The 27479-nt window shown below is 34.1% G+C and overlaps 3 protein-coding genes across 9 annotated transcripts; 2 read left to right on the top strand and 1 right to left on the bottom strand.

Moving 5' to 3' along the window:
• The first annotated feature begins 5183 nt into the window (after positions 1 to 5183).
• Positions 5184 to 11499, top strand: LOC126679336 (granule-bound starch synthase 1, chloroplastic/amyloplastic-like). Of its 7 annotated transcripts, XM_056105402.1 has the most exons (15): positions 5184 to 5263; positions 5468 to 5587; positions 5850 to 5984; positions 6075 to 6156; positions 6263 to 6321; positions 6421 to 6729; positions 6875 to 6972; positions 7131 to 7341; positions 7623 to 8043; positions 9928 to 10171; positions 10262 to 10438; positions 10535 to 10726; positions 10805 to 10891; positions 10983 to 11111; positions 11185 to 11499. In XM_056105402.1, exons 9-15 carry the CDS (start codon positions 7874 to 7876, stop codon positions 11299 to 11301), a joined length of 1116 nt encoding a protein of 371 aa, XP_055961377.1. In that variant the 5' UTR covers positions 5184 to 5263; positions 5468 to 5587; positions 5850 to 5984; positions 6075 to 6156; positions 6263 to 6321; positions 6421 to 6729; positions 6875 to 6972; positions 7131 to 7341; positions 7623 to 7873; the 3' UTR covers positions 11302 to 11499. The 7 variants fall into 7 exon arrangements, with proteins under 7 accessions (XP_055961377.1, XP_050230304.1, XP_050230302.1 ...); XM_050374347.2 differs by having other exon boundaries at positions 6421 to 6490; positions 6875 to 7341; XM_050374345.2 differs by having other exon boundaries at positions 6875 to 7341.
• Positions 11500 to 17131: 5632 nt separating this feature from the next.
• Positions 17132 to 18986, top strand: LOC126679332 (glucan endo-1,3-beta-glucosidase 11-like). The gene is made up of 3 exons (XM_050374335.2): positions 17132 to 17284; positions 17358 to 18469; positions 18556 to 18986. The coding sequence occupies exons 1-3, from the start codon at positions 17239 to 17241 to the stop codon at positions 18625 to 18627; spliced, it is 1230 nt and encodes a 409-aa protein (XP_050230292.1). The 5' UTR covers positions 17132 to 17238; the 3' UTR covers positions 18628 to 18986.
• Positions 18987 to 19321: 335 nt separating this feature from the next.
• Positions 19322 to 27322, bottom strand: LOC126679329 (ubiquitin carboxyl-terminal hydrolase 9-like). Its single transcript, XM_050374329.2, has 14 exons — positions 27147 to 27322; positions 26882 to 27051; positions 26164 to 26418; positions 25383 to 25530; positions 24301 to 24360; positions 23641 to 23736; positions 22911 to 23309; positions 22673 to 22813; positions 22115 to 22285; positions 21435 to 21692; positions 21216 to 21355; positions 20368 to 20928; positions 19989 to 20259; positions 19322 to 19880 (listed from the first exon to the last, which is right to left on the bottom strand). The coding sequence occupies exons 2-14, from the start codon at positions 27040 to 27042 to the stop codon at positions 19728 to 19730; spliced, it is 2814 nt and encodes a 937-aa protein (XP_050230286.1). The 5' UTR covers positions 27043 to 27051; positions 27147 to 27322; the 3' UTR covers positions 19322 to 19727.
• Positions 27323 to 27479: the final 157 nt, after the last annotated feature.

Below are 27479 nucleotides of genomic sequence, written 5' to 3'. Positions count from 1 at the left end.
CCAATTCGATATTAAAATTATTAAGATAAAATTTTATATGATTAATTTTCAAATTATGATTTTTTTTTTATTTTTTTCATTTAGTATTTTTAGTATTTTTTTTAATTCCACGCAAATGCGCGGATATACGACTAGTTTGATAATAAAACCGAATCGATTCTTGATTCTTTATGTTCTCATATAAAATAATAAGATATAATCATAAATAATTAATTACCGAGTTCCATAGCTTGGCTTGAAATTAAAAGTTAATTATGGTTGAAATTAAATTAAATCATAATTGGTATAAAAGGCGCGGACCCACCTCTAATTGGGTCAACCGGCAGTTACCAGTTTTCACTTTTCAAACTCTCTTAGTCAACTCTCTCTCTTTTATCATGACTAATCAACCGGGTAACGTAGCTGACGATTATGAGCTGAGACTGAAAGAACTCGAGGATTTCATGCGTGCATTCCGTGGAGCGGCCGGAGCTGCACCGCCGACAGTCTACGTGATTCAAGTCCCGGCGGCACCACCAGCGCCAGCACCAGCACCGCCGGCGGATTTGAACGAAGAAGTGCTGCCGCCAGAACCGCCGGCATATGGAATAGGGGATTTTGCTCGCGATTTGGCAAAAGTAGGGAAGATAATCGGACAGGTAGCAAAGGTGTTCGCACTCATCGGAAGGTTCACCGACGATTAGTATGTTTCTCTTCCTAGAAATAGCCCCTAGCCCCTGATTTTTAGCCATTTTTGCAAAACAACCGTCTGAAAACCCTAAAACTTCCATTTTTACTGTAAAAACCACTCCATTCAGTTTTGCGGTAAATAATCTACTGTTGTGTAGATAGTTTCAATTTCTCGATTGAGATTAGCGTGAATCGAACTCATCGGAAGGTTCACCGACTATTACTATGTTTCACTTCCTGAAAATAGCCCCTAGCCCCTGATTTTTAGCCATTTTTGCAAAACAACCGCCTGAAAACCCTAAAACTCCCATTCTTACTGTAAAAACCACTCCATTTACTCCATTCAGTTTTGCTGTAAATAATCTACTGTTGTGTAGATAGTTTCAATTTCTCGATTGAGATAAGCGTGAATCGAACTCATCGGAAAGTTCACCAACTATTAGTATGTTTCACTTCCTGAAAATAGCCCCTAGCCCCTGATTTTTAGCCATTTTTGCAAAGCAACCGCCTGAAAACCCTAAAACTCCCATTCTTACTGTAAAAACCACTCCATCAGTTTTGCGGCAAATAATCTACTGTTGTGTAAATAGTTTCAATTTCTCGATTGAGATTAGCGTGGATGTAATGACACTTTCTAGCTGAAATGAAATAAAACGGGGTACACATATTGTTTCTTTGCGTATGTCATTTCTGCAGCACACTTCTTCTACTATATATGACTATGTCTTATATGTGTTTGTTTAATATGGACGAAAAATAAGTACATATTCTTAGAAGTTTCAAATGTTAACAACTTCATTAGAAATATTATCTGGTAGCAGCTTAAGGCTTTTGCTTCTGTGTTATCTAGAACATCTGCAAATTACTGTTGCAAGATTTAAGGCACTAACTATTGAGCTAAAAATGCAAACTGTTTCTTATTAGAATGTTAGAGTAGCAAGCTTTTGGAGATCTAAAATGCAGATTTGGAAGTGGTTTAGAAGGAAAGTAAGGCTCATAGATCTATGGTGTTGTATTTTAAACCTTTACCTGAATTACACTTCTTAGAGGCAACCTGTTATTTTGTGCTGCACGCATCAAGCTCGCAGCTCATAATTTTGCATAGCTTTTGCCGGGAGAGTGAAGGATGAGTGGGAGAGAGAGCTAAAAGGCAGCAAACTTTGAGGTAGGGAGTGATGGTTTTGGTTTGTTTTGTTGCTTTAAATTTAAGACTAAGTGCATATTTTCAAGGTATGAGGTCTATACTGTATTAGAAGATTGGCCACAATATCCATTTTTAGTTATAGCTGAAACTTATACAATGTACAGATAACGGTTGCCTACATGTTTTGGGGTGAATGTTCCATTCAGATGGAACAATGCATACAAACAAGCCACAATCTCTTCTATTACTGGTTTATTGCCTGCTTAATATTTATGGACTTCTGTAAATTACAACGACAGTTAGGTTTACAAATTTTTGAAAGCTTTGAACTGAAATTACTTTGTGACTGTTCGAGGTATTTAATTTTGATTCAAGTCTCGCTTTATAACTCAACCTCGACTTGTTTAGTTTTTGAGTGCCTAGGGCTTGTGTACATAATGTAGATGTTTTTTGAATTTATGCGCAGTTTAGAATTTGAAGAGATCTGATATGATGAATTAAGTTGGGATAATTGATTCTAAGATTCTCCAACTAATCATTCCAGATTTGATTGGTAACAAATCAGATTAATTAATTTGTCTTTTTTTAATCCCATTCAAAGAGAGACTTGAATATGAGATTTTCGTGTTAATTAGAACTGAATTCTGGCATTTTTACTAATTTATTCTGCAAGTTTAAGTTGTGTGTGCAGCTGAATACCATTTATTCTACCTTTTCTTCATACTGGAACTAAAGAATATAGAAATGGAGTTCATTTTGCATAAGGTGCTCTTGTTCAAACTAATTCGCGGGAACGTACAGCCTGCTACATAAACAGAGGGATGCTCGCCATTTCTTTCTTTTTGAGGCCACTGTAGAAATTTGGGAGAACGGAATTGAAATCATTTCCCGGCGGATCATTAAGGTACACCATAATTCTAGATAAATTTGTTCTATTGCTTTTATGGTTATGGAAATTATGGACTTAACAGATTTCTCCACATGCAATAACATTATCAAAGATTTCTACTCATGTAGTTACTAAAATGAAAATGAGAATTCTTCTCTTATTGCTTCTCCTTGTGCAATGAAATTTTCTTTTGGAAGCACTTGAAACATAATTCGCTGAGAGTCTATGATGCTAGCTGGAGTATAGCAAGTAGGAAATGTTTGTGCAATAAATATGCTTTTTAGAAGCTTGAAATGAACTTGTAGAAGAGGTTTCAAACAGTGGATTTAACTCAATCTTCTAAGTGACGTACTTTAACGGATCATCTTTGGAAGTCATGTATTAAAACCATGTTATAAACATATCTTCTCTTGGACCATATAATTAGAGGTGTATATGGTTGAAATGAATCTGATTATAATGTAAAACCAAATCATTCTATGAGGAATAAGTGAAAATTAAATCATCTCAAATGTTTTTATAAAGTATCACTTTCAATTAATTATAATATGTTTTCCATTTATAAAAATTATATTTATTTAGTTCACTTCATGTTGGCTGGCGACCGGACCATATGAAATGGGTACATATCACCTTTAGATTTAAGGCCCTGCAGAGTTCACTACCCACAAGGGATTTAAGACCCTCCATAGTTAACTCAGATCAATTGTTAAAGGTAGAATGATATTTCTGTCATTAAATGAAAAGAGTTAACTCAGATTAGTTATTAAATAATTCTTTTGAGTGTTAATAAGAAAACAATGTTCGGCGCCTCGGCGGTTGATATAATGTAGGGAAGAAAGAAAGAAAAACCTGGAAATGAAATCTTCTACAACTGGCAGCTTTTTGTTTTTACAATGTGTAAATCATTTTAGATTCCAAATAGTACAGAAGAGTTTTCCTGCATTTTCTCACAATCCAATCAAGTTTCCCTCCTTTCTTTCTTTTAGTTTTGGAAATAGTAGAATTGGATAATCTTTTGTGAACAAATTCTACTTTTAGTTTTGGAAATAGAAGAATTGGATAATCTTTTGTGAACAAATTGTTTTGCTTGTTAGCACTCAAGATTATATCCTTTCTAAGTGTAGTTTAAGTAGGAAAATTCTTGTTTATTAGTAGTTGCATTATTTGATTTTTTTTATATCTGATCATTGGTTTAACTAATAAGATGTTTGCCTGGTAGTTAAGTTGACAGTTTACTGATTTTTAATATCTATAGGCGATTTTAGCATTTGATTCAAATGCAAAATTTGCTCTGTTGTTTAAGGTACTTTAGAATGATTTCAAATGCTTCTGATCCACCTGGGAAGTTTTCAAGTTTGAGTTCATACCCGAAATTTGAAATTGAAGGTGGAAGCTCTAGACGACCTATGTACCCACACTTTGAAACCAAAGGGTACCGTCTCAGGACAGAAAAAATGCAAGCATTAGCAAATTATGACTTTCTTCTCTATAAATCTCACTTGATATGGTTGTGTTCGATATTCAAGGAAAGAACCAAACCACAATGAAGTACTCATATATTTATTTCTATGATTAAACTTGATTGAGAAATCAAGATAAGTTTCTGATTTTCCATCGTCTATGAATTACCTTGTGAACAGTAAAAGTGATGTCTTGAACTTGAATGGATAGATATGTCTGTTGAAATTTGTGAAGTAACAGAGCTGCGAGATCCCGTTACAGACAGAGAAAAGACAAACATCAGTGAGACGATGAGTGTTGAGTATTTTCAGTCTTTGTAAATCAACTTACTGCTGGAAGACACGATAATGATCACTCATGGTTTTTGAGAAGAGAATGTTGGCCCTGGCGTGTCAATTCTTAACCACGTATTCTGGGTGGATTTTGTGTGGCTGTAAGGTCTAACCTGAAGGTGTTTCTTTCTAGCATTCAATGTGTCTGCAAATTTGCATACCCTTTTATTGCCTGGAATTATTGATAATAAAGCATTTCTTCTGTTCATTGTTTGAATTTTGAAAGGTTAGTTGCATACTGTAATGTGTTTTTCTTAAATTACTACATTGCAATGCCCAGTCAAAATCACTTAGTTAACATTTCCGGGTTTATTTAATATTCCTGGCAGAAATTATGCCAGAATACGGATCATCAGGTGTTTGTTCCAAACTCATGCACGCAACACCCATGAGCTCAATCAATCAATAACCGGTTGAGAAGGTCATCTTGTGTTTTCTTAAGAAGAGTCACTACACCAAATTATAGTTTTAGCAACGAATTATAAGAGATGGTTTCTAAAACCGTCTCTGATTTATCTATTTTTAAAATTAACAGCGTTTTATAGGGTTGGTTTCTAAAACCGTCTCTGATTTATCTATAGACACATTAAAAACATTAAACTAAACACGTTTTTGTAAACTGATTTCCACCTTGATTTTTTTTTTTCTCTTCTTTTCATCTGATGGATCACCATCTTCGTCTAGCTCACCATCTTCGTCTAGATCATCAATTGTGTCTTCGCTATTACGATACTCATACAAGCAGTTCATCTTCAGCTAAACCAGGTATTGATGTCTAACTATAAAATTGATTTCGTTTTTTATATTTTCGCTTGCTTTCAAATTTCAATTTGATACTTTTAAATTTCAATTAATTTTCATTATAGGTTTCAATAGACTGATTTTGATTTTAATTTTGATTTTAATTTTGATTTTAGATTTTAGATTTTAGGTTTTAGGTTTTATTTTGATTTTGAGTTTTGATTTTAGGTTTGATTTTGGTTTTTGAATGATCTGGTGCTATCCGCTAAGCCTGCTTCCTCCTCGTCATTGCAACAATTTGTCATTGGAGGAGAAATTGGAAGGCTTATTGTAGCTTGCCTGGTTCAGGTATTATTTTTATTGCTGTACTGTACTGGTCATGTTCAATTACTTACTGTACTGGTCATGTTCAATTTCTTTTAGCTGTAATTAAGAGCTTGAGTTTAATCAAGACCATATACTGGATAGTGGTATGACGTAAAGGACATTTTAGTTTCTACACTTATGCATCACAATTTGGTATTTGCTTGACTAGGCCTTGTTAATGATTTTGAAATGGAAAAGAGTTTCTACACATTACTAAATGATGAATAAATATTGGTTTATGCAGGTGGCACTACACTAAATCAGCAGTGAAAATGACGATGGGAATGATGGAGAACTTAAAATCTTTAAACTTCCTTTCAGTGAAAGCCATCCGGTCAATTTCCAATGCCGATTTGGTCAACTTCCAGTTCAAAAGGAGGTCTAACTTTAACTAGGATATTTGTAGGAACATTCTGTTTATTTCTCTATATCCACGCTTTATATTAGTTGGTTCCTTATTGAATCGCAGGGTGATGATGTGCACTATGGAGGTGTCATGCACTGTGATTGATGGCTCCATTCTCATGTCAGTTTCACTAGATCAGTTAAAGGTAGTCGTTACTAATTGTTTTTTAATTTATGTTTCTATTTCCCAGTCTTGAATTAATTATGAACAAAGTGTGCGTTAGGCCTCAGCAATCCTGTCGCTTTGTTCAGGTATCTGAACTACTATACAAATCACTTGCAGCAAAGCTCCTTGTTGGAATTCGTTCAAGGTCTGTTCTTCGTTTGTGTGCATGAAGGGTTTTATTACATTGATTTTTTTTTGCTGTGAGAATAATGGTCTTATCATTAATACAATTATTTGTAATCAGGACCTATCAACTGTTGACTCAATCTTATTGAGACTTGAGAGAGCTACCACCGGTGGATAATAGTAATGCTGTAAGATATCTTATTCTTATGGTCAGTAGTCCCAAAATGTCATTGCATTGACTGTATCATGCATTTTTTAGGAAATAAAGATTACTGATAATGACTTTTTTCCATTTCTTTTTAGTTTGTTAGCTTACTGTCGAGATGTTCTTAGCTTTCATCTATATTGGTTATTTTCTTAAATTCCTAATGTTTAGCTTTGGAGGCAAATTGATCGATGAAAATGATCAGATCACATGAACCCTGAGGTTAGCCTCAAGTTAGATTCTTTTTGGTTCATAGTTATAATTATGGTATCATTGAGCCCTCTTTTCTTGTTCTGTTTTTTGGTAGCCCTTTCAAATTATTTTAGTTTTTAGGAAACAAAGTAACAAAACAATAACTGGTTTGCAGATTTAAAGCTGGGGATAAGTGAAATTGCTCGCTTCTTCCACTACTACAAGAGAGGAGTTGACTTTATTTTTGCTGATCACCCCATGTTCCTTGAGAAGGTGGCCTACATTTGTGTTTTTCTATATTATTAATATTTAACTTTTGCTAATAACATAAATCTAGGTCAATCTCGTGATGATGAATCGAGAAGAATGATGCTGAAAGTAGGTAATAGTGTTGTTGTTCTGTTCTAATCCCTTAGTTTATACAAATTTAGCTGCAATTGCGGTCGTATTGGGTGTGCTACTGGTAGATTAAGCATAAAGAAGAAGAAGGCAATTGAAAGAAGAATGAGCAGTCCATTGAGAGTATGAAGTGAGGATGATGTGTCTTTTTCCCGTGATTATGATGAAGGCAATTGGTATGTTATGCGAAGGTTTAATGTGAGGACTTGAATTCCTCACGCATCTTCTCCACTTTCACTACGGGTATTTCTCTGATCTGAATATGTATTCATTAATTATTTAATATGAACATATTTCAACTTATCTAGTAAAACTATAAATTTTACAATTAAGTTTAGATCCACTTTATGATTTTGATGTTAACATTTATTCAGTTAAAAAATGTTTGGTCTTTCATTACACAGTAGGGAAAATAAGAGCAAAGTATCATGTGTGAAGTTATGATTACTTTTGTACAATTTTCATACAACCATTTATTTAGCAATGGTATAGCTGTAACCTTGAGTTTTCTAAATGTATTGAAGGTGAGTCATATGGAGCAGCAGATTGGCAGATTCCTGAGTTATATGGTCACTTAAATTCAAATCAACTTAATGAAATGCTTCTCTTGATGTACACTCTGACTAGTTAATTGGTATGGCTGGGAGATCCTGTTTCTGATTGGATAAGAGCAATAAATTTATCTAGCTCGTATATGTATTCTAATTGTGTGGTGTAAGTCATCAGATTCCGTTGAAGAGTGGCACATTACAGGACCACTTTTGTCAAAGAATAGATGAAATTATTTCATACCATTAATGTCTTGAGACTTGAGCTATTATGCCCTGTTAGATTGGATTTATCTAGCTCGTACATGTGCTCTAATGCTTGTATGTGTGAATGCTCTTGCTGTTTTGCAGTAACTTGTGAATCGCCAATGCAGTTTTGGGATCTACGAACAATTAGGTATAATATTTATGTGCATCTTATTCTTAATTTCTTTCTATGATATGTTTTTTTGTATAGCCATAGTATGAGTTACTTGCAGTTATTCTGTTGTTATTGTATATTTTCATGTTGACTATTTTTGATGAAATTCTATGTCTTGTATATTAATAGGTTGTTTTGTACTTTTTGGTGGTGATCTTTTTCATGAAAATATTTTAATTTTCAATGTTATTGGTGAATATTTTGTTTCTACTTGCACTTTTTTTTTTAATTTGATTTAGTCGGAGAACTGAGATTCTTTTTATTCTAAGCGGAATGTCAAAGAGTGAAAATTACTGATCTGGCTACAAACAAAGGTAACCACATTTATATAGATGCATAAACTTCTAAAGTGTTGGTATATTGTTATGGTAGATTTCCTTTGTTTCCTCCTTTCTTCGAGCGACCTATTACTAATGAAAAAGAGACTTTCTCTTTTCAAACTTTAATTGAATTTATTGATTGATTTATTATTCTAAAGTCCTTCTCTTTAAATAGAGAAGAATCCTTTCGTGATTACAATAGGTAATCTAAAAGAGTCCTAATTAGAATACGTATCTAAAAGAATCCTATTCTAATAATAAAACATATACTATTACTAGATAAGAAATAAATTAAACTACTTCCTAAATAAGTCTAAGACTTATATTTATTTACTAATTAAATATTTAATTTAAGCTAAGATATAGGAATATATTATGGCAGCTTACAGCTATCATAACATATATACTACTTCAACTTTAGCATGTAAAATATGCATAATCTTCATAAGCTGAATCTTGATTGTGATGATGCTTTCATTATTTCGTTTTAAAAAAAGAATTCATATAGATGATCCCATATTCTCAATTATTTTGGAATTGAGGTTTAGTTGAGTTGAGTTGTAATGCTAAGTATTTCCGCTAAGTTTGCTTGGGGTCTGGTAATAGGAGATCGTAACAAGTTGAATCACACATCTTAGCTAAAGAGAGTACAAAATTGTCAATAATTTAGGTATTTGGATTTGTTTTAGCTTTTGGGGTTGTACCAAAATTGAGTATTGGTTTCACAGGCTCAAACTTGAAGCGAAGATAGTGAAATGAAGTTGAGATTTTCTTTTCTTTTTTTGAATCAAAGTAGAGATTTTCTTAAAACTGCCAATTGCATAATATATTGCCATTGGAATTCATAGCAATTTCAAAGCTGGATTTTTGAATTTTAATGATAGGACTAGGAGTGAAACTTTTTATCTTTTTATTTAATAATAGTAATAACAGCTAGTCCCATCCTCTGCTCTTGGCGATACAGACCTCTGCTTCATGTTCCACCGTTGATATAAATAAAAATAGAATGAAAACAAAAGTATCGTACCTGATGCTGAGGAAATCATTCACTCCCACCCCTCTCCGCCTTAATTAATCATTCGACTACGGTGTCGTTTCCTCCGCTGGGGCTGAGGAAATCTCACGTTCAAAATGCAAATTGGTAAACAAAGGGGCCCATTTCACATGTTAACAGACAGATCCATTCAAATCTTAAGGAGTGGCAGCATCTCCAACCGTTAAGCTGATGCCACGTGCACCCAGTCCCGCACTATAAACCCCCAAGTGAACGATCATACTACTACTAAACTGCTAGTACTAGTTGAAGGGTTGTGTTTAAGTTGGACACAAGTAACAGATTCACTCCTTCCATTAAGCTTGTGAGTAGCTGGTTTCTGTTCTTGATTTTATTTTTTATTCAGATATATCATATCAGAGATTCTCTCCGTTTCAGTTTCTGTTGCTAAAATCTTCTATATATATCCATAATTTATATTCATCTGTTCTTGCTAGAATTAAAGGAATACGTTCTGGCTAGAATTAAAGGAATTTCTCTTTGTAGCTATGCGAAGCCAGTTAAGGGAAGGAAAATCAATTGGATGAAGGCTGGAATTTTGGAATCAGACGGGGTTTTGACTGTGAGCCCATACTATGCCCGGGAACTTGTTTCTGGAGTAAAAAGAGGTGTGGAACTGGATAACATCATTCATAAAATTGGCATTACGGGTATCATAAATGGTATGGATGTCCAGGAGTGGAATCCTGCTACAGATAAATACATTGGCATCAAATACAAAGCCGCAACCGTAAGTACACACAGGAAATCTTTTAAGCTTTCAAAAAATACATCCCCAATGGAAGAAGAGAGCGATTATGTAGAATTTTTCTTTGTTCAGGTTATGGAAGCAAAACCTTTGCTGAAGGAAGCTCTTCAAGCAGAAGTTGGGTTGCCTGTTGATAGGAACATTCCTTTAATAGGTTTCATTGGTAGATTGGAAGAGCAGAAGGGTTCGGACATCATGGTTGCAGCTATTTCACAATTGGCCGAATACAATGTGCAAATAGTAATCCTTGTAAGTAAGAGCAATAGAAATATTTTTAATAGTGACACTGCTGATGTGAATACCAGAATGCTGACTTTTGTGCATACGACCTTTTCATCCTTCCAGGGAACCGGAAAAAAAGCATTTGAAAAACAGATTGGACAGCTAGAGGTAATGTACCCTGATAAGTGTAGAGGAGTGGCCAAATTCAATGTCCCATTGGCGCACATGATTATAGCTGGAGCTGATTTTATATTGATCCCGAGTAGATTTGAGCCCTGTGGTCTCGTCCAGCTGCATGCTATGCGTTATGGAAGAGTAAGGCCACTAAACTTCTCACTATCTAGAGTAACAATTGGCTTTTAATTACTCCAAAATCTAAAAACTTGAGTGCAGGTACCCATTGTTGCCTCCACTGGCGGTATTGTTGACACTGTTAAAGAAGGTTACACGGGATTCCAAATGGGAGCTTTCCATGTTGAAGTAAGTAAACAACCGACTCTCATTTGTTAGTTCAACCTCTTTACAGTTTACTCTAAAATGACGAGACTCGTTGATGGGATATGTTATCCAGTGTGACAAAGTTGATCCAGCTGATGTAGCTGCCATAGTTAAGACTGTCATAAGAGCTCTCGGCACTTATGCCACTTCTGCCTTGAAAGAAATGATCCTGAATTGCATGTCCGAAGATCTGTCATGGAAGGTTTGAACATCTCTGACACTAACTGCATTTTATAAGAGAAGCAAATTTGACTTGAATTGGAATTTTGATGCAGGGGCCAGCAAAATTGTGGGAGAAGATGCTTCTAGGCCTAGAAGTTGCAGGCAGCGAACCAGGCATTGAAGGGGATGAGATTGCTCCTCTTGCTAAGGAAAATGTTGCCACTCCTTGAAGCAGCACCGAATAGTAGAGTCTAATATTGACCATAGTACAATAGATTAATGCATATAGATGACACCATGTTTTTGCTTTTTCTGTTATATCTTCTTATGAAGAGATTTCACAACTAACTTTTGTGTAATCTTGGACTTAAGGAACCAAGAAGAGAGTATTAACGCGGGTAAGTAAAATAAGAGTTCATCTTTTTGTATACTATTATCCTGATAACAAGTGTAAAATTGTGTTTTTACGGGGTGTTCGTATTCCAATCAAGTGCGGCATATATGTTCTTCTAACCGGAACTAGCGATTATTACAAGTTGTGCAGCTTATCCTTGTCTAATTGGTTAAAAAGATTGTTAAAAAGGAAAGAAAGGCCATAAGTTGCATATTGTATCAACTGGTAGTTTGATGTCAAAGAAGCGGCACATATCATATATATCACTAAAAAGAAAATGATGAAATTGGAGAGAAGAGTTATTCCGGTTCACAGAACATATATTGCAGAATCTAAGATCAACTTGAAGTTATAGATTTGTTGGATGTATTGGACCTTATGAATGAAATTGGATCTAATTGATCTCTCACATAAGTTTATGGACTGAAATTATAATTTACCAAAAAAAATAAAAATGTATAAAGAGTAAGTTGGAATATTGTGGGGAAATTTGCCTCAATTATCTTCAATCTGAAAGTGCGGTATTTTTGTTTCAATATGTAACAAGAAAATATTTGACCTTCTGTTTACCGGGAAATATTTGAACTTTGATTTTACAACAATAAAGTAGGAAATGACTGACGTGATGATTATGAAGAATTATGGCTAACGGGCCGAAAAAACCTCGACCTTTATTTTAATTTTCAATTCCATCCCAACCTAGTAATTTTTTCAATTATGCCCTATTTTGTATTTTTAGTTTTCAATTACACCCTAATATATTAAATTGAACTCTTTTCATTTGATTAATATTCAAAATAGGTCCTTCATTTTTATTAAAAAACCTAAAAGTCTTTTAATGTTATAAATTATACCAAAAAAATCATCTTCTCTATAAATCAAAAAAATTAAATTTAAATTAATTAAAAAAAATAAAAAAAAAATTTTAAAATTTCCGGAGGATGAGCAGGCGAGGAGCAGCAGCTCCTCAGGCCAAGAGCTGGCGAAGGAGGAGCGGCTGCTCCTCCGGAAACTAAAAAAAATAAAAAATAAAATTTATTTTTATTTTAGGATTTATTTTTATTTTATTTAAGTATAAAGATTTGTTTGAATTTAGCCAAATGAAAAAAAGTATAAACTAATCTTTAAATGTATTTGTTTTTATATATTTTAGTTCTTATAATAATAAATGAACAAAGGATCACTTTCACCCCCGAACTTGCGTCAAAGTATCAAAAACGTTTAAAGCTGGAAAAAAGGATCACTTATATCCTGAACTTGTGTAAAACGGGTCAAAAACCCCCCTCCCCACTCTCACCTAAGAGAGTGTATTACACTCTCTGGTTTTCCGTGGTGGTTTTTGATAGAAAAAAGTTTAAAATGGTCCTAATTTTTTTAAACATTACAAATTAAGACCTAATAATTAAAAAAGTACAATTTAGCTTCTATTATTCTAAAATCTAAAAAAACAAATTAACCATCTAATTTTTAATATATAACAAATTAATCCCTAAATTTTAAAATATGGATTAACTAATTAACCCCCAAAATTAAAATATCAACAATTAACCCTAATTTTTTAATATACACAAAAAAAATTAATTTTAAAAAAAAAATACAAACTCGCAGGTCTGTTCTTCCAGACCCACGAGTCACAGATCCTCAGATGAGGATCTGTTCAAGACCAGATCCTCAGGTGAGGATCTGTTGAAGAACAGATCCTCACCTGAGCGAGGATCTGTTCTTGACATATCCGCGAGAGGATCTGTCAAGAAGAGATCCTCGCCTGAGGATCTATTACAGATCCTCAAGCGAGGATCTGTCAAGAACAGCATCGGCGAGGAGGCTCCTCCTCCTCGCCGAAACGGAAAAAAATAAAAAAATAATAACAAAAAGTTTAAAAAGACCCCTAAATTAATTAGGCATTAATTGTGATTTTTTAGGTTATAATTGTGATTAATTAGGATTTAATTGAGATTAATTAGGATAAAAAATATTAATTAAAACCCACTCTCCAATTAAGGTGCCACATCAGCATAAGGGGCTTCTTGAGTCGGTTTTGATAAGTTCAGGGTAAAAGTGATCCGGTTTTTCAGTTTTGAACTCTTTTAATATTTTGACGCAAGTTCAGGGGTGAAAGTGATCCTTTGTTCAATAATAAATTCATTTAATGTTTTTAATTCAGGGTGCAATTGAAAACTAAAAATGTAAAATATGGTATAATTGAAAAAATTGATAGGTCGGAGTGGAATTGAAAACTAAAATAAAGGTCAGGTTTTTCACTCTATTAGTCAAGAATTTTTAGGGGAAGCAACGGTTGGAAAATTGTGGGATCTGAAACAAAGTAAATATATTAGTTAGATTGGCGGGGATGATGATAGCAAGCGATGACATGAAGAAAAGTAATGCTATATAATCCTTCTTTTTAACTCACTTTTTTTAACCCGTCTGATGTGACAATAATCTAGTGGATGCATTTAAAGTTGTTTTTAGAGATATATATTTTTGGAGGGAAATTGGACAAATTAAATAGTGATATGTAAGGAAAAACAATAAAAGTGTTATAAAATGGTGGGTTAAATAGGAAGAATGAGAGATTAGATATGTAGCAAAAAAAGAAACGAATATAAATGGGATACACCAACACTCTTCTTAATTAGTCTTCATTATTAAAGTGAAGCATGTTTTCAAATCGAGTATCAAAATCTATATATTATATAATTGAGAGGACCAACGGAGCCCTCTCATTGATTCTGAGCAAATAGAGCATTCTCACGAGTTCCCCATTTAAATAAACTACTTATTTATTTATTATATTAAAATTATTATTAATAGATATTTTATTAATCTTTCATTTTAATAGATAATCTCTATATTTAATAAGTTAGAGATTGTATTCATCTCAAATACCTAATCCTATCACTATGGAAACTCTTATTTCTACTTACATATAATTGTGCTTAAGGTTATCGGCAATATATGATTTATATGGGAAGAAAAGACAATGTGTTGGATGTATTAGGTTATAAATTGATTATTTTTGTCACGTTAACCATGAAGCTAGAGTTGGAATTTGGAGTTTGTAGAGGTGACTGGCGCAAATTCGGCAGAATTTATTTATTATTTTACAACCTTTTCAGCCAAAAAAACAACAAGACTATCAAAAAGGTGAATATGTTGAGTCCAATTTAATTCGGTGTGTATCATTTTTGATCCATATTTTATTCCTTTAATAACAGTTTATTTTAAAAGTTCCATTTTGAATTGTTTATTTGAGTAAAATTGCTTCAAATTTCTATATGATTCTTTGTTTGTATTAATATTTATTTCACACGTTATATGATCATTTTCCAGTCTGCATATTTATTGCTATAAGATTAATTGGTACCAGATATTTGTTCGAGTGTTGAAAAAGTAAAACATCAGAGGCAAATGATTTAAATAAACATTTTAATCATTTGATACACAAAATCTAATAATTATTTTGTTTAGATGCACACTTTGGCAATTTTTATTTCTAATTATATTATTTTATGATTTTTCATTTGTTATTGTGATAACTCATCAACACTATAAAAATCTCTATCTATCTATATATATTTATATAATTGAGAGGACCAACGAAGCTCTCTTATTGATTCTCACCAAATAGAATTTTTTTATTAATTCTCAACAAATGTAATTTTTTATCAGTTCCCATTATTTTTAAAACATTATATTTAATCATAATTTTTTTAATTAGTTTTTTTATCTTTATAATATAATTGAGATGAGTTAATCAATAATTCTAAATATATGTCTAAGTCATTGTGTAAAACACAAATACAAATAAATACAATGATAGAAATAGTATATACAAATTGTTTACAAACTCTTCTCTTTGAAAAGCTTCCGCAATGTTTCACCTGCTTCTGTTGAAGAGAGACCTTGCCAAGCCTCCTATGCTAGCCCAACCCCCCACTGTCGCTGAACAATTTGTATCACCAATTATTGTTAAATCTTTTTTTTTCTCAGCTTTTTTTTACTGTAGCTGATTTCTTAAAAGTTCGTGTATGTATATTAAATTATTATTGATTGCTATGTATGTATTGATGTTTCTTTAATTAAAGATTCAAGAAAATGATGCATAGATATACTGTTTGTACTAAAATAAAGACCCATGAGTTGCTTCTTTTTTTTAATTGTTTCTTTTTTATTGTGGGTTCTTTAATTATTATAAATCAATTTTATTGATAAATTTAGATTACATGATGTGATTAATGAATACTTAATAAAATTTACTATAATTTGGTTGTTAATTACATGATTAAGAAGAACATCACCATGTAAACAGATGAGAAGTATGCGTTGATGAGAAATATGCCTCTTTTGTACTGGTGTTTATATTTTGATAGTAATAATGATGGAAGAAAGAAATTGTGGAAATAATGGAGAAGCTGCTTATGAATTGATTTTTTTTCTTACATTAGATATATAATGAATGATTGTTTATGATATCAAATTGATGAATGTATTCAACTAAAGAGTTTTTTTTTATGAATAACTGAAGATTTTGTAAAGTGTTTAGGAATTATATCACATGGAGCGACCTATCTTTATAGGTCTCAGTTAAATCGGAAAATAAGAACTAATCCTTAAAATATGGTAATTAATGAATTCTTAATAATATATTGAGTTTCATCAAAAAAGATATTAAAAGACAATTTATGAATATATTCAAACGAACTAATTGAGATTTTTTTTAGTAATAATCATCTTCAGTTATTAACTTTTATAAATTTAAATAAAAACAGCAGCTCAACTTTTATTTGCAATTGTCAATTCAAATTTAAAACATAAAGTGAAAAAAATAATTCTAAAAGTATTAATATCGGTATCATTGGTTAAAGAGTATAGTTTTCTTCATATATAGAATCAATATCAAACCTCCAAGTTGATTCATGTTTAAATAGCATCGTTTTAAAATTAAATTATATATAAAAAAATTAACTTTCGAATTTCTTTGTATATTTAAATGTGACAACAAAAAAGTCAATATGATGATATGATACAAAAATGTATCATTGCTAAAAATATGTATGCTTTAACAATTACTCTATTTTGAAATTATTAATATATATTTTTGCAAAATAATTAGTACGTAATTAAAAAAATGTTATAAGAAAAAATAAGCATGCGGCCTTTGCTTATGTAGTTATCAACTATAATAAAAATAAACATCAATTTTACTTATAAAAGCAAAACGACTCGGTTTGATTAGAAATGTAAAGATAGAATATCCATAAAAAAAATTTATAAAAATATAAAATATAAATATTCAATATTTTGAAATAATTAATGTTTTGAGTAGATTTATTCTATATTGTTTCATTAGTTCATAAGCTACGAAATATTATTTATATGAATTTGATTTTAAAAAACAATCATTAATTAGATTTCGCGCAAATACGCGGGGTTTACGACTAGTAGTAATAATAATTGAGAGACATAAATTAGCATCTTTCTTCAAACAGCAAGTAAAATAGCCGACGTCACATTTTGCATACCACATAGTGTCGTTTCTGCATTAAAGCTAAAACATAAAAATGAGAATTATAAGTTGGAAATGGCAAGCATGTGAAATGTGTCTGTTGTGGGACCAGCAAAATGGTATGCTTTATTTTGCTTCTGTTGCCTTTCTAAAGTAGTAAATACTAGTCTCTCAAAAAAAAAAAAAAAGTAGTAAATACTAGACAAGTTGTAGTAGCAGAATTGATCATCTCTCCCTCGCCGGTTTCTGACTGACTTACAGTTGATGGAGTTTGGGCACTTGTGTGTTTCGCTTCTTCTTTCCATTTCAGGTACTTCACCTCTCCCTCTCTTTCATTTCTTTCTCTGATTTGCTGAATCCGCTTTTTCTTTTTGCTCTCTCAGCTCTAATCATGGTGGATTCCATTGGTATCAACTACGGCCAGATTGCCAACAATCTTCCTTCCCCGGATAATGTGGTGCCTCTGGTCAAAGCCATCGGAGCTTCCCAAGTCAAACTCTACGACGCAGATCCACGAGTCCTTCGAGCCTTTGCTCACACTGGAGTTGAGTTCATCGTTGGACTCGGAAACGAGTACTTGTCCAAAATGAGAGATCCTCATAAAGCTGAGGCCTGGATTAAATCAAACGTCCAGCCTTACTTACCTGCTACTAAAATCATCTGCATCACCATTGGCAACGAGGTTCTAACCTTTAACGACACTTCTCTTAGCAATTGCCTCCTTCCTGCTATGCAAAGCGTCCACACTGCGCTTCTCAACTTAGGTCTTGATAAACAGGTCAGTGTCACCACCGCGCATTCTCTCGCCGTTATGGAAACCTCTTATCCACCGTCCGCCGGAGCTTTTCGGCGAGATCTGGTCGGTTGTTTGACTCCCATTTTGGATTTCCACCTCAAAACTGGATCTCCGTTTTTGATTAATGCGTATCCTTACTTCGCTTACAAAGCAAACCCTAAACAAGTGAGCTTGGACTTCGTTCTGTTCCAACCAAATCAAGGCGTTACAGATCCGGTCTCCAATCTGCACTACGACAACATGTTGTTTGCTCAGATCGACGCTGTTTACTCGGCTTTATCGTCTTTAGGTTACAAGAAGTTGCCGGTTCATATATCGGAAACCGGCTGGCCATCTAAAGGAGATGCGGATGAGGCGGGTGCTACTTCTGAAAATGCCAAGAAGTATAATGGAAATCTGATGAAGATCATTTGTCAAAGGAAAGGAACTCCGGTGAGGCCTAATAATGAGTTGAACATTTACGTGTTCGCTTTATTTAATGAGAATATGAAGCCAGGGCCTGCTTCTGAGAGGAATTACGGTTTATTTAAACCGGACGGAACGCCGGCCTATTCACTTGGATTTTCTACAGCGGGTTCCGTGAGTACTAACAGTAGCAGTAATAGCAGTTCAAGCGGAAGTAGCAGTGGCAGTAGCGGAATTACACCAGCTGCGCCGGAGAGTTCTTCAACTGGTTACTTGTCCATTTCTGGTGCTAAGGTGAGTTGTTGTTTTTAGCGTTTTGAGTTTATTTAATTAGCATAGTTTCAGTTCCGCATATGTGATTGATCCGTTCATTGTGACAGGACGCTTGTAACAGCGGAATTGGGAGTGTGATGGCGGTGTTGATACTATTGGGGGTTTTAGAGTGGAACTGAACTGCGGAATTGTGAGTTAAAAGAGATGGAAATAGAATAAGCGTAGATGATGTACGCTGCAAAGCAAAAAGTAAAAGCATCCATCTTATTCTTTAGTTTCAGCTCACCGTCACCAATGTCGGGTATCGATTCCCCCTAAATTCCCGTCATTGCCTCTTTTGCTAACCCCACCTCACTTCATAATTGCTCTTTAGTATTTGTTCGTACAATTACAATGTTTAGACTTTCAAGTTTAGTAGCCATTCTTTTCCCTTTTCTCCTATGCAGGGAATTATTAGTTTTTAGGATATTTAGTTTTATTTTTACAAGACATTGTTTGGATCAGCCATCCATCTTATTCAAAATATTTACTTTATTAATAGTTTGCATCTCCTTTTTCATTTGCAATCAACCACACCTATTCATTATTATTACTATAACTGCTTCAAACCACGTACCATTTCCAAGAGAAATTTTAGGCAAATAGCAATGACTTTGCATATTTGTCAAAACAAAAACTGAAAAAACAAATGTAAGTCGCCCTTTTCCCCTCCCAGTTTGCAAAACTAATGGAGAAACTATTTTACCCATATCTTACACAATGTCATCTTTCTAACAATCCAACTACATGTGTCAAGCATTGAAAATCTTTAATGACCGTATATTATAATTCTAATTTTGCACACATTCCATGTAAATATGACATGACATGATAGAAGCTTAAGATAATTACTCTAATTAATGATAATCAATTCCTAGATCATGGATAAAAAGCTTTCAGCTTTTCCTCAGATATTATGAAATTGAGGGGAAAAAATCATATTGCCTACAGTTATTTGGCACATGTGCCCATCCTGGGTCTAAAATCATTGAAGGCCCTCGAAAAACACAGGGATCTATAAGCAACCTAATATTAAGCCAATGATTCTTCCAAAAGAATTAATAAAATGATTTGGCAAACTGATTCTCGTAACAGCTGCTGCCACCTGTTATGTATGTATAGATACATCTGTGCCTTTGTACCGTGAAATCTTCAAAATGCTGACCGAAATGGCTAAAATGCCGGCTTCGTCTGAGCTCCAAAGGCATGGGATTGTATAACTGCAGGGATCGATTACCTTTCAACACTGTGATGTCTCTCCCTGTCCTGCCTTTTTTTCAGTCCCAACTCTTCGGTAGAACAACACGTAAGCAGCTGAAGTCTTAATATCAGCCTCATTAACAGGAGCAACCCGGCTGTCGTCAAAATTGTACCATCTATTCTCATCCATCAACTGCACAATTTGGTGTAGTATTTGAAATCAGTGTCTCATGCAGCAACATACCGTATGTATCATCGGAGAAAAATATGCTCAAACCATTCATTAAACATAATTATTTACCTTTGCAAAAGCAGTATAGTGCCCGCCACCTAGACCGCCATAATGGTTGCTGATGGCATATAGTTCATATACATAAGATCGACCATCCTTACTTTCGACAAATTTGCTCAAATCAAGATTTTGAATGGGAAAATCTACAAAAGTTTCCAGTTTGTTCTTCAGGTATCTGCTGTATGAAAATCGCTTTAAGTGGAAAACAAGAATCTGAGGCAATGTCCATAAATCTAGCTTCTTGGTGGCTTGTCTATGCTCTTTACAGCCAGGGCAATACCTGCATCAGGTAATGACATTGGCGTAAAAAGAAAGGGGGTAAACACAAATTCGCAGAAACAGAACCTTTTCAAAAAAGACAAGTAAAAAGAAACAGAAAAAGTTGTACCACATATCATCTGGCCCTAAAGGTTCTTCAGTCAAAAATGCCTCCAGGCATGAATATAAAGAGACAGCTTCCTGCCTAGTTTTCTTAGCAGTAAACCCAGCCTTATGATAAACCACCGGGAGATCCTTCAGATAGCTAGAATCATATGTTTTCTTTTCATTTTCAGTCCACTCCAGAAAAACTTTTATACGATTCCCTCCAAATTTTATCACAGAATTTTTCAAAATTCGCTTGTGGGCTGAATACCTATCATCACTTAAAAAGAGCTGGAATAACAACTCCTCATTGGATGTGTCTCCTGGTTTTACACACTCCATTGCCTCATCTTCCTGTTCAGATTGGTCATTGCAGCTGTTCGATGTTTCACCAATGGCTTCTGAAACTAAACCATTTTCCTTGCCATGATGAACCACACCAACTGAACATGTTCTCCTCAAGGGTGAGAGCAGTCTAGAAACAGCCAACTCAATATCAACTCCACTTAGCAAGTCATCTTCCAAATAAGTAAGAAGAGGAGTTCCAAAATCCTTCCAACTGCCTTTTAGAATATCTGGTGTAGACCTAAAAAATTCAAAGCTTTATTTCAGATACTTCATCCCAGAGAAATGAAAAAAAAAAAAAAAAAAAAGCCCCCATCATTCACTAACTACATCCACACATGCCACTAGATGTTATGCATCACAAACCAAATGTTAAGATTTTACTCATCATCAGTGATGTTTAGAATGCAAAATTTAATTACTAAATATGAGAACATGAATAATCACCAACATAAATGGAAAAAAATAAGCAAATGCGCAAAATTTGCATATCTCATAGGTGGCAGCTAGAAGTTCACGGGCCCTTACTTTTCCTGATGAACGATCTCCAATTTCAGTTTCCCTGTTTCTTTCTTAAGCCGATAGGCCACGATATATTCTTCATCCTTTATAGAAACCACTTGCTCATAAAGATTTTCAAATAAGCGATAAATCCTATGTTCATATACCTGCAAGGTAATAAATCTTAAACTTCAGCTAACATATATATCAATGACCAAAAATGATAACAAGTTAAAAACAACTAACTTCAGCCAGCAGAAGGCTTTCATCTCTTTCCAAACAGCATACAGAAGCCAGTGACTGAATAAGATCTCTGACAAGGCCATTTTTAAGCACCGACACAGTGTATGGCATGGGCAGACCAGTTCCATCACCATAAAACACTGTTATAGTCATCGAACGCGTGACAGTTGAAGGTAGCGGCAGTGACAAATACATAAAGGGATCAAATGTAATTGAGATCTTGCTGCAAACGGGGCAAACTAACGTCGACTTATATTGACCCTGGCCATTTTCAATATTTAAACTGTTAATAGAAGAATATAGAGTTCAGTGTAGGGGCAGTCATGTGGCAAACAACAGCACTGATGCCTGGTGAAACAAGAAAAGCTTTATAGTAAAATATGGCTGACATAGTATGTTGCTCGTTAAAGGAAAAGATGCAGTTCCCATATATTTAATAGTAACATATCAATGACAAATAAGACAAATAAAATGCACCCTCATCTATTCTTGTATCTCTCCTAATTATTGTAAACATTAACATCTCAATCAGCCAACTGAAAGCCAGGCTAAACATAGTCCACATAAGCACAAGCTTCCAATTAATAATCTGTTAAAGGAACAAGAACCCAACATTGCGTTGTAAGATTACCCATGAGAATGAGTAGACTAATAATAAAAAAAAGCAAAACAGGCTTTCTTACTTGGCAAACATCCACTATAACTGAATCGTTACGAGCCTTATGATTTCTCCAACACTCATCTGCAACCTCCTCATCTGGCCGACCGCCCCAATCTTTCAATTCAATATAAGGCTTCTGCTTAACACGATTCAAATCTTCATGCAGCCCATCCAATAAAAAGGCAAGAAGTTCCTATATGAAATAATTTTATCAGTAAAAAACAAGCACAATTATAAATTTTATAAGGTCCACATAACTATGATATCAAATATGGCATTGAGTAGGACACGAAGAAAAAAATACATCTAGATCACAAAATGTATCAAACATAATAATTAACCACCAATTCCAGAATCAAAATCGATAGAAAGAAGCTTACAAGAGATATCATATAGGACCAGCACCTCAAACTTGCACATTAAAAAATAATAGAAGCTCATTGTCTTTATATTTTCACTCTTTCAACAAAAGTATTTAGCTTGGCTTGCATTAGCATCAACAAGAAAATTGACTTTAATGGATGAATAAAATGCATTCATCTCAGATAAGTGAATTAGATGGAACAGAATGTTTACTAACTTGAGAATCATGCTGATTATAACCACTAAATTGTGGAGCAAATAGCGCAAGTTTGCCCTTGAATTGACGTGGTGCAATTGTAGTCCGCCCCGAGGACCACAGTTTCCTCAACAACTCTCCAAATACAAGTGCAAGTTCACCCTACATAGCTACAACATAAGTTAGCAATTCGAGGTTGAGAGTGTATTTCATAAACTAACAGTACCAGCACTAGAAAAAAAAATTAGAAGCCACCTACATGCATTCCTAAAGGATTTTGGGTGTTGATCTCATCGGAATAATCTTGCAAGAAATATTCGACAAGTGGGGGAGTGTGAACCAAGCACTGAAGGGCGCTGTTCATAAAGCATGTGTTACCCATATTCTGCAATCCTGCTAAACCTCCCTTCTCACTTTTTCTAGCCGCATTGTGAGCACCAAATCCATCATCAGCATCAGAAAATCCGGGGTTAAAAGCACTTCCCGGCCTCAAATTCAAGCTGTTATTACTTGAATGTCCATTGGACAATGTTGGACCCCCAGCAATTGACAAGGAGGTCCTTGCTGGTTCCAGGGCTACCAAAGCCAACTCGTTTCCTGTTGAATCCTTTCCCGATTGGGAAGGATACAGTCCGTCATCTCTCAACTCCAGGAGAACCTGTGAAGAGAAGTCTGTGTAAACTGCACTGATAAATAGTAGCCAATGACAAATTACTAGACATACAGTCTAAAAATATTTTGCAAAAAAAGGAATAATGAAGTCCAGCAGGTTCTGATTACAGTAACATTAGATGTTTTACAGAACCTGCAGATATGCAGGTGCAATAAATAGGAAACCTTCATTAAAATCTAATAGAATCTGTGGAATCTTAATAAACCGTTCAATATCTGGTGCAGATATCAGGCACATTCATCCATCCATCAAGTAGTTGGATGTGAAAACTTGAAACTACTTTTCCAGCATATATATGCATATGTAGCCCACAAACCTCTTGGTCCATCTGCAAATTTGACTCCTCCAAGGTAGAGTTTGATTCAACCAATGATGAATGCTTTTGCTTATTAAAGTAATCCCAGATAATGATCTGCATTAGGACAAAATGGAAGAGACAAAATAATTAGAGCCTCCTAAGAAAAATGAAGCTAATAAGTAGGGGTGTGCATCGGTCTCCATAAAACCCCAAACCGAACCGAAATGAAAAAAATCAGTTTGGTTTGTAGAAAATGACAAGGACTTGTCCTTGGTTCTGTGGAAACACGCACGACCTCTTTATCTTAGGGCATGGGATCGAAACATAGTCTTCACGAAGTTGTTTTTTTTTTCAAGCCTTTAAAAAGAAAGAAGATAACAAATTGCAAAAATGGGGTTGCTAGAATTCGAACCTAGGCCTTTAGACTTTCTAAGGTGAAGATTTCCCATCATGACAGTTTAGAATATGATGATGTAAGTAATAAATTTTATATAAAATTGAAGTTCTGTTTTCGGTTCAGTTATATAAAAATCAAAACCGAAAAATAAAAACATAACACTATTTTGGTTTGGTTTGGTTCGAAAAATCGGTTTTTGGTCGGTTCTTGCACACTCCTACCAATAAGGTAGTCCAAATGCTATATAAAAGTATATAATTTTTCAGAAATATAAGCCAAACCTTTTCTCGCTCTGTTCCTCTAATAGCACACACCTTCTCATAAAGCTGATGCAGAGAAGCCTAAAACAGAACAAGTTGCAAAAAATTATCACAGATCTAGGAAGAAAAAAATTGTCTAAAAACAAAGACACAATCACATGATATATTACAGGTACTGCACCAATTTAGAAAGACATAAATCTGAATCTGAGTCAGTAAAAGAGACTAATATCTAAAGAATTAAAAGAGAAACGTGTTATTCAGAGTACAGTTGTTAAATCGAGATCCGAATCGTGAATCAAATTTAAATGTTGTAAATCGTGAATCCAGAATTGAATCATATGATTCAGCTTAAATTATTACTATCATGTTATAAATTTTTTAATTATAATATATATTAAATACTAAATAGAAAATATAAAATTATTAAAAGTATTTTATATAAAATTCAGTTGTTTTTATTTTTAAAATTATTGGTTTTAGTTTAACAATTTAATATTTACAAATTATTATCACACATAGAATACTTCAAGTTTTAATAAAACTGATAATTAAATTTTTAATTGTATACATGAATACCACATGTCACGCAAAATAGTTAAAATTCCCACACCCACCCACATTCCTTAAGTTTTTTTTAAATCATTCTCTTTCAAGCACCTCTCCATTTCCCTCCCTAACTCTAACTCTTCAGATTCTTCTTCGTCTATTTTTCTTCTCCATCTCATCTCCATTAGACCGCAAGAAATCTCAAATCATTCATCTTCTTTTCATTCTTTTTCTCGGATTTCTCTTGAGAACGAAGGTTTGGTAATAACAGATTTTCATCTTTGAAATTGTTTTCCAGTTTTAAAAGAATCGCATGAATCGACTGTTTCAGTCCGATTCATGACCGATTCTATCGATATGGGACAGGTTCTTGCACAATTTCGATACATACCATAGACTTGACTTGTATTCTAATTACTCGAATTAACTCGTGCAAGTCTAACAACAATGATTCAGAGCAAGTCAAAACTGAAGGATCAACTTAAGGTGGATGGCTAACAAGTGAAAAAGAAAACAGCACAAGGGGTGGAACAAGAAGTTGAAAATGCTAGTACCTTTTTGCTTAATCTTATAGTGAACTCCATGTGATCCTGGGAATCAATTACTTTGAGTTGAAGCGGATAAACCTCCACACGGAATTGCTTCTTGTTAGAACCACCTTCTGAAATCATCTTTCTTGGCAGTGCTGGTCCCCCCTTGTACCTAAAAGTCACAGTATAAACAGAATCTAGAAATATAAGTGAAAACTAAGTCAAAGAATGGCTAAAGATATACCAAAAGCAAGCCATTAGGTCTAAGCTTCATGAACTCTTACTGTGAAGAAGGAACATAAAGAGGGCTGATATCGAATTATAAGTTTTCATGCCTCGTTAATTCAGAATCCAAAATACAGTTGATAAAATTCATGAGAGACAAATTAATGTCAAAACAATTTTCTTTTTTGTCCAACTAAATGGCACACTGGGCAGCCAATGAGATTCGACTTCTTTATTTGAGAAGCGAGGATTGGAGGGTTGGCAACAACATGAAGGTCTACAGAGACTAGAGGATATCAGAGATATAATTAACAGTAACAAAAGCTTCAAACCCTAAGGGTTGGCATCAGTTTTGAATGGTAGACCATGAATGCATTAAATCTACAAAAATCTACATTAATATTCTCATGGCACTAATGAAAGCATAAATTGATTTAAATAGATCACTAAGGACTTTCAGGTCGGATGAGGCAAAATAAAAACTGCCAAAATATATAACAATCTCTAAAAAATTACCCTGCAAGTAGGTACTCAGTATTATGACAGGCAAGGGAATAGAAATGAGAGAATCATTAGTTACCATTGCAGAAGCTTATCCCAAACTTGTTGAGGAACTAAAACATAGTCCCTCCGCTCCAACAATGTTTTAGAGAGCTCTAGATCATCGGCCTCACTGTTGCTTCCATTTTGGACTATATCAGAATTATCAATTGGACCAGGTCTATCCGCTGTACTCAAGGGAACAACATCAAAATATTGGGAATTAGATGGCTCCCCATCAACCATGTTGCTATCGTTGTCCTGGCTAACATACCTCTCCCATGTTGCAAACCACCTGAACAAGTTCATCAACTCAGAATAAAACAACAATTCTCTCTTTAGCCAAAAAAGAAGCAAGCACACATCAATGTCAGTCCATCCGTTATCAACTTTAGGTGTTATCAAGATTGTACCTAAATTACACTAAGAAAAATTAGAATAGTAAAAAAAGAAAGCCAGAGAAAATAAAAAAAATTATAGAAGCGCTGTTGGCTTAAATTCAGGCAAGAATTTGACAACATTTCTCTAAAGATTTATATAAATCAAGTAGCGGAAATTACATCTACATGGGACCAAAATGAAATGAGTTAACGGGGGTAATTTCCAATGAGTCAAGAAGTTGAGTGGGAAGGAGTTAAAGAGTAATGATAGATATTCATTTTAACAGCTGACCAAGATTGCGTGCACATAAAAATAAAAGAGATGAGTACGATAGGAGAATCAGAATGGAATAAAAAATAGAAAGTAAATGTATGTACCTGTAGGAAATGACATAGTATAGATTGCCATCTTTCAAACAGCGCTCAGATTCATGCATCAACTCATCCACTATCTGTTTCTCTTGTTGAGGCGTAGACGGAGATTCTCCTCCCCCCTTCTCAATCATCGAACAGTCTCCTGAATCAGCTATCATCGTCATTTCACAACTCTACATTTACAACAATTGATCAACAATTAAGCTAATTTCACAACAAATCCAAAGTAAGACATGATAAAAAGTCCAAGATCGAAGAAGAGAAAGACCTCGATGGATTAGATTAGAGTTGAATTGGGAAAAACAATGTAATAAAAGAGAGGGTGGAGAGGAAGGTATGTATATTCGAGACTAGCTAACCCTAGATTTAAGGAATTGATTTTGGCACCCAAAACGCCAAGGGAAGAGAAGAGCTGTTTACTTTTATTTACCATCTCTTCGACCGATGGTTTTTTTTGGCTTGGACCCGTTTTAGTTACAATGTACCCCCTAAATTTGTGCCTGAAGATCAATTAACTCATATTTGGCAATTTTAATCATTAGGAACAATATTCCATAATTTTAAGTCAATTAACCTTTCAAATGTTCTAAAAAGAAAATTG

The sequence above is a fragment of the Mercurialis annua genome, linkage group LG4 (genome assembly GCF_937616625.2).
Source record: "Mercurialis annua linkage group LG4, ddMerAnnu1.2, whole genome shotgun sequence".
In the NCBI taxonomy this organism is placed as follows: Eukaryota; Viridiplantae; Streptophyta; class Magnoliopsida; order Malpighiales; family Euphorbiaceae; genus Mercurialis; species Mercurialis annua.
This window is presented reverse-complemented; position numbering and strand designations above follow the sequence as displayed.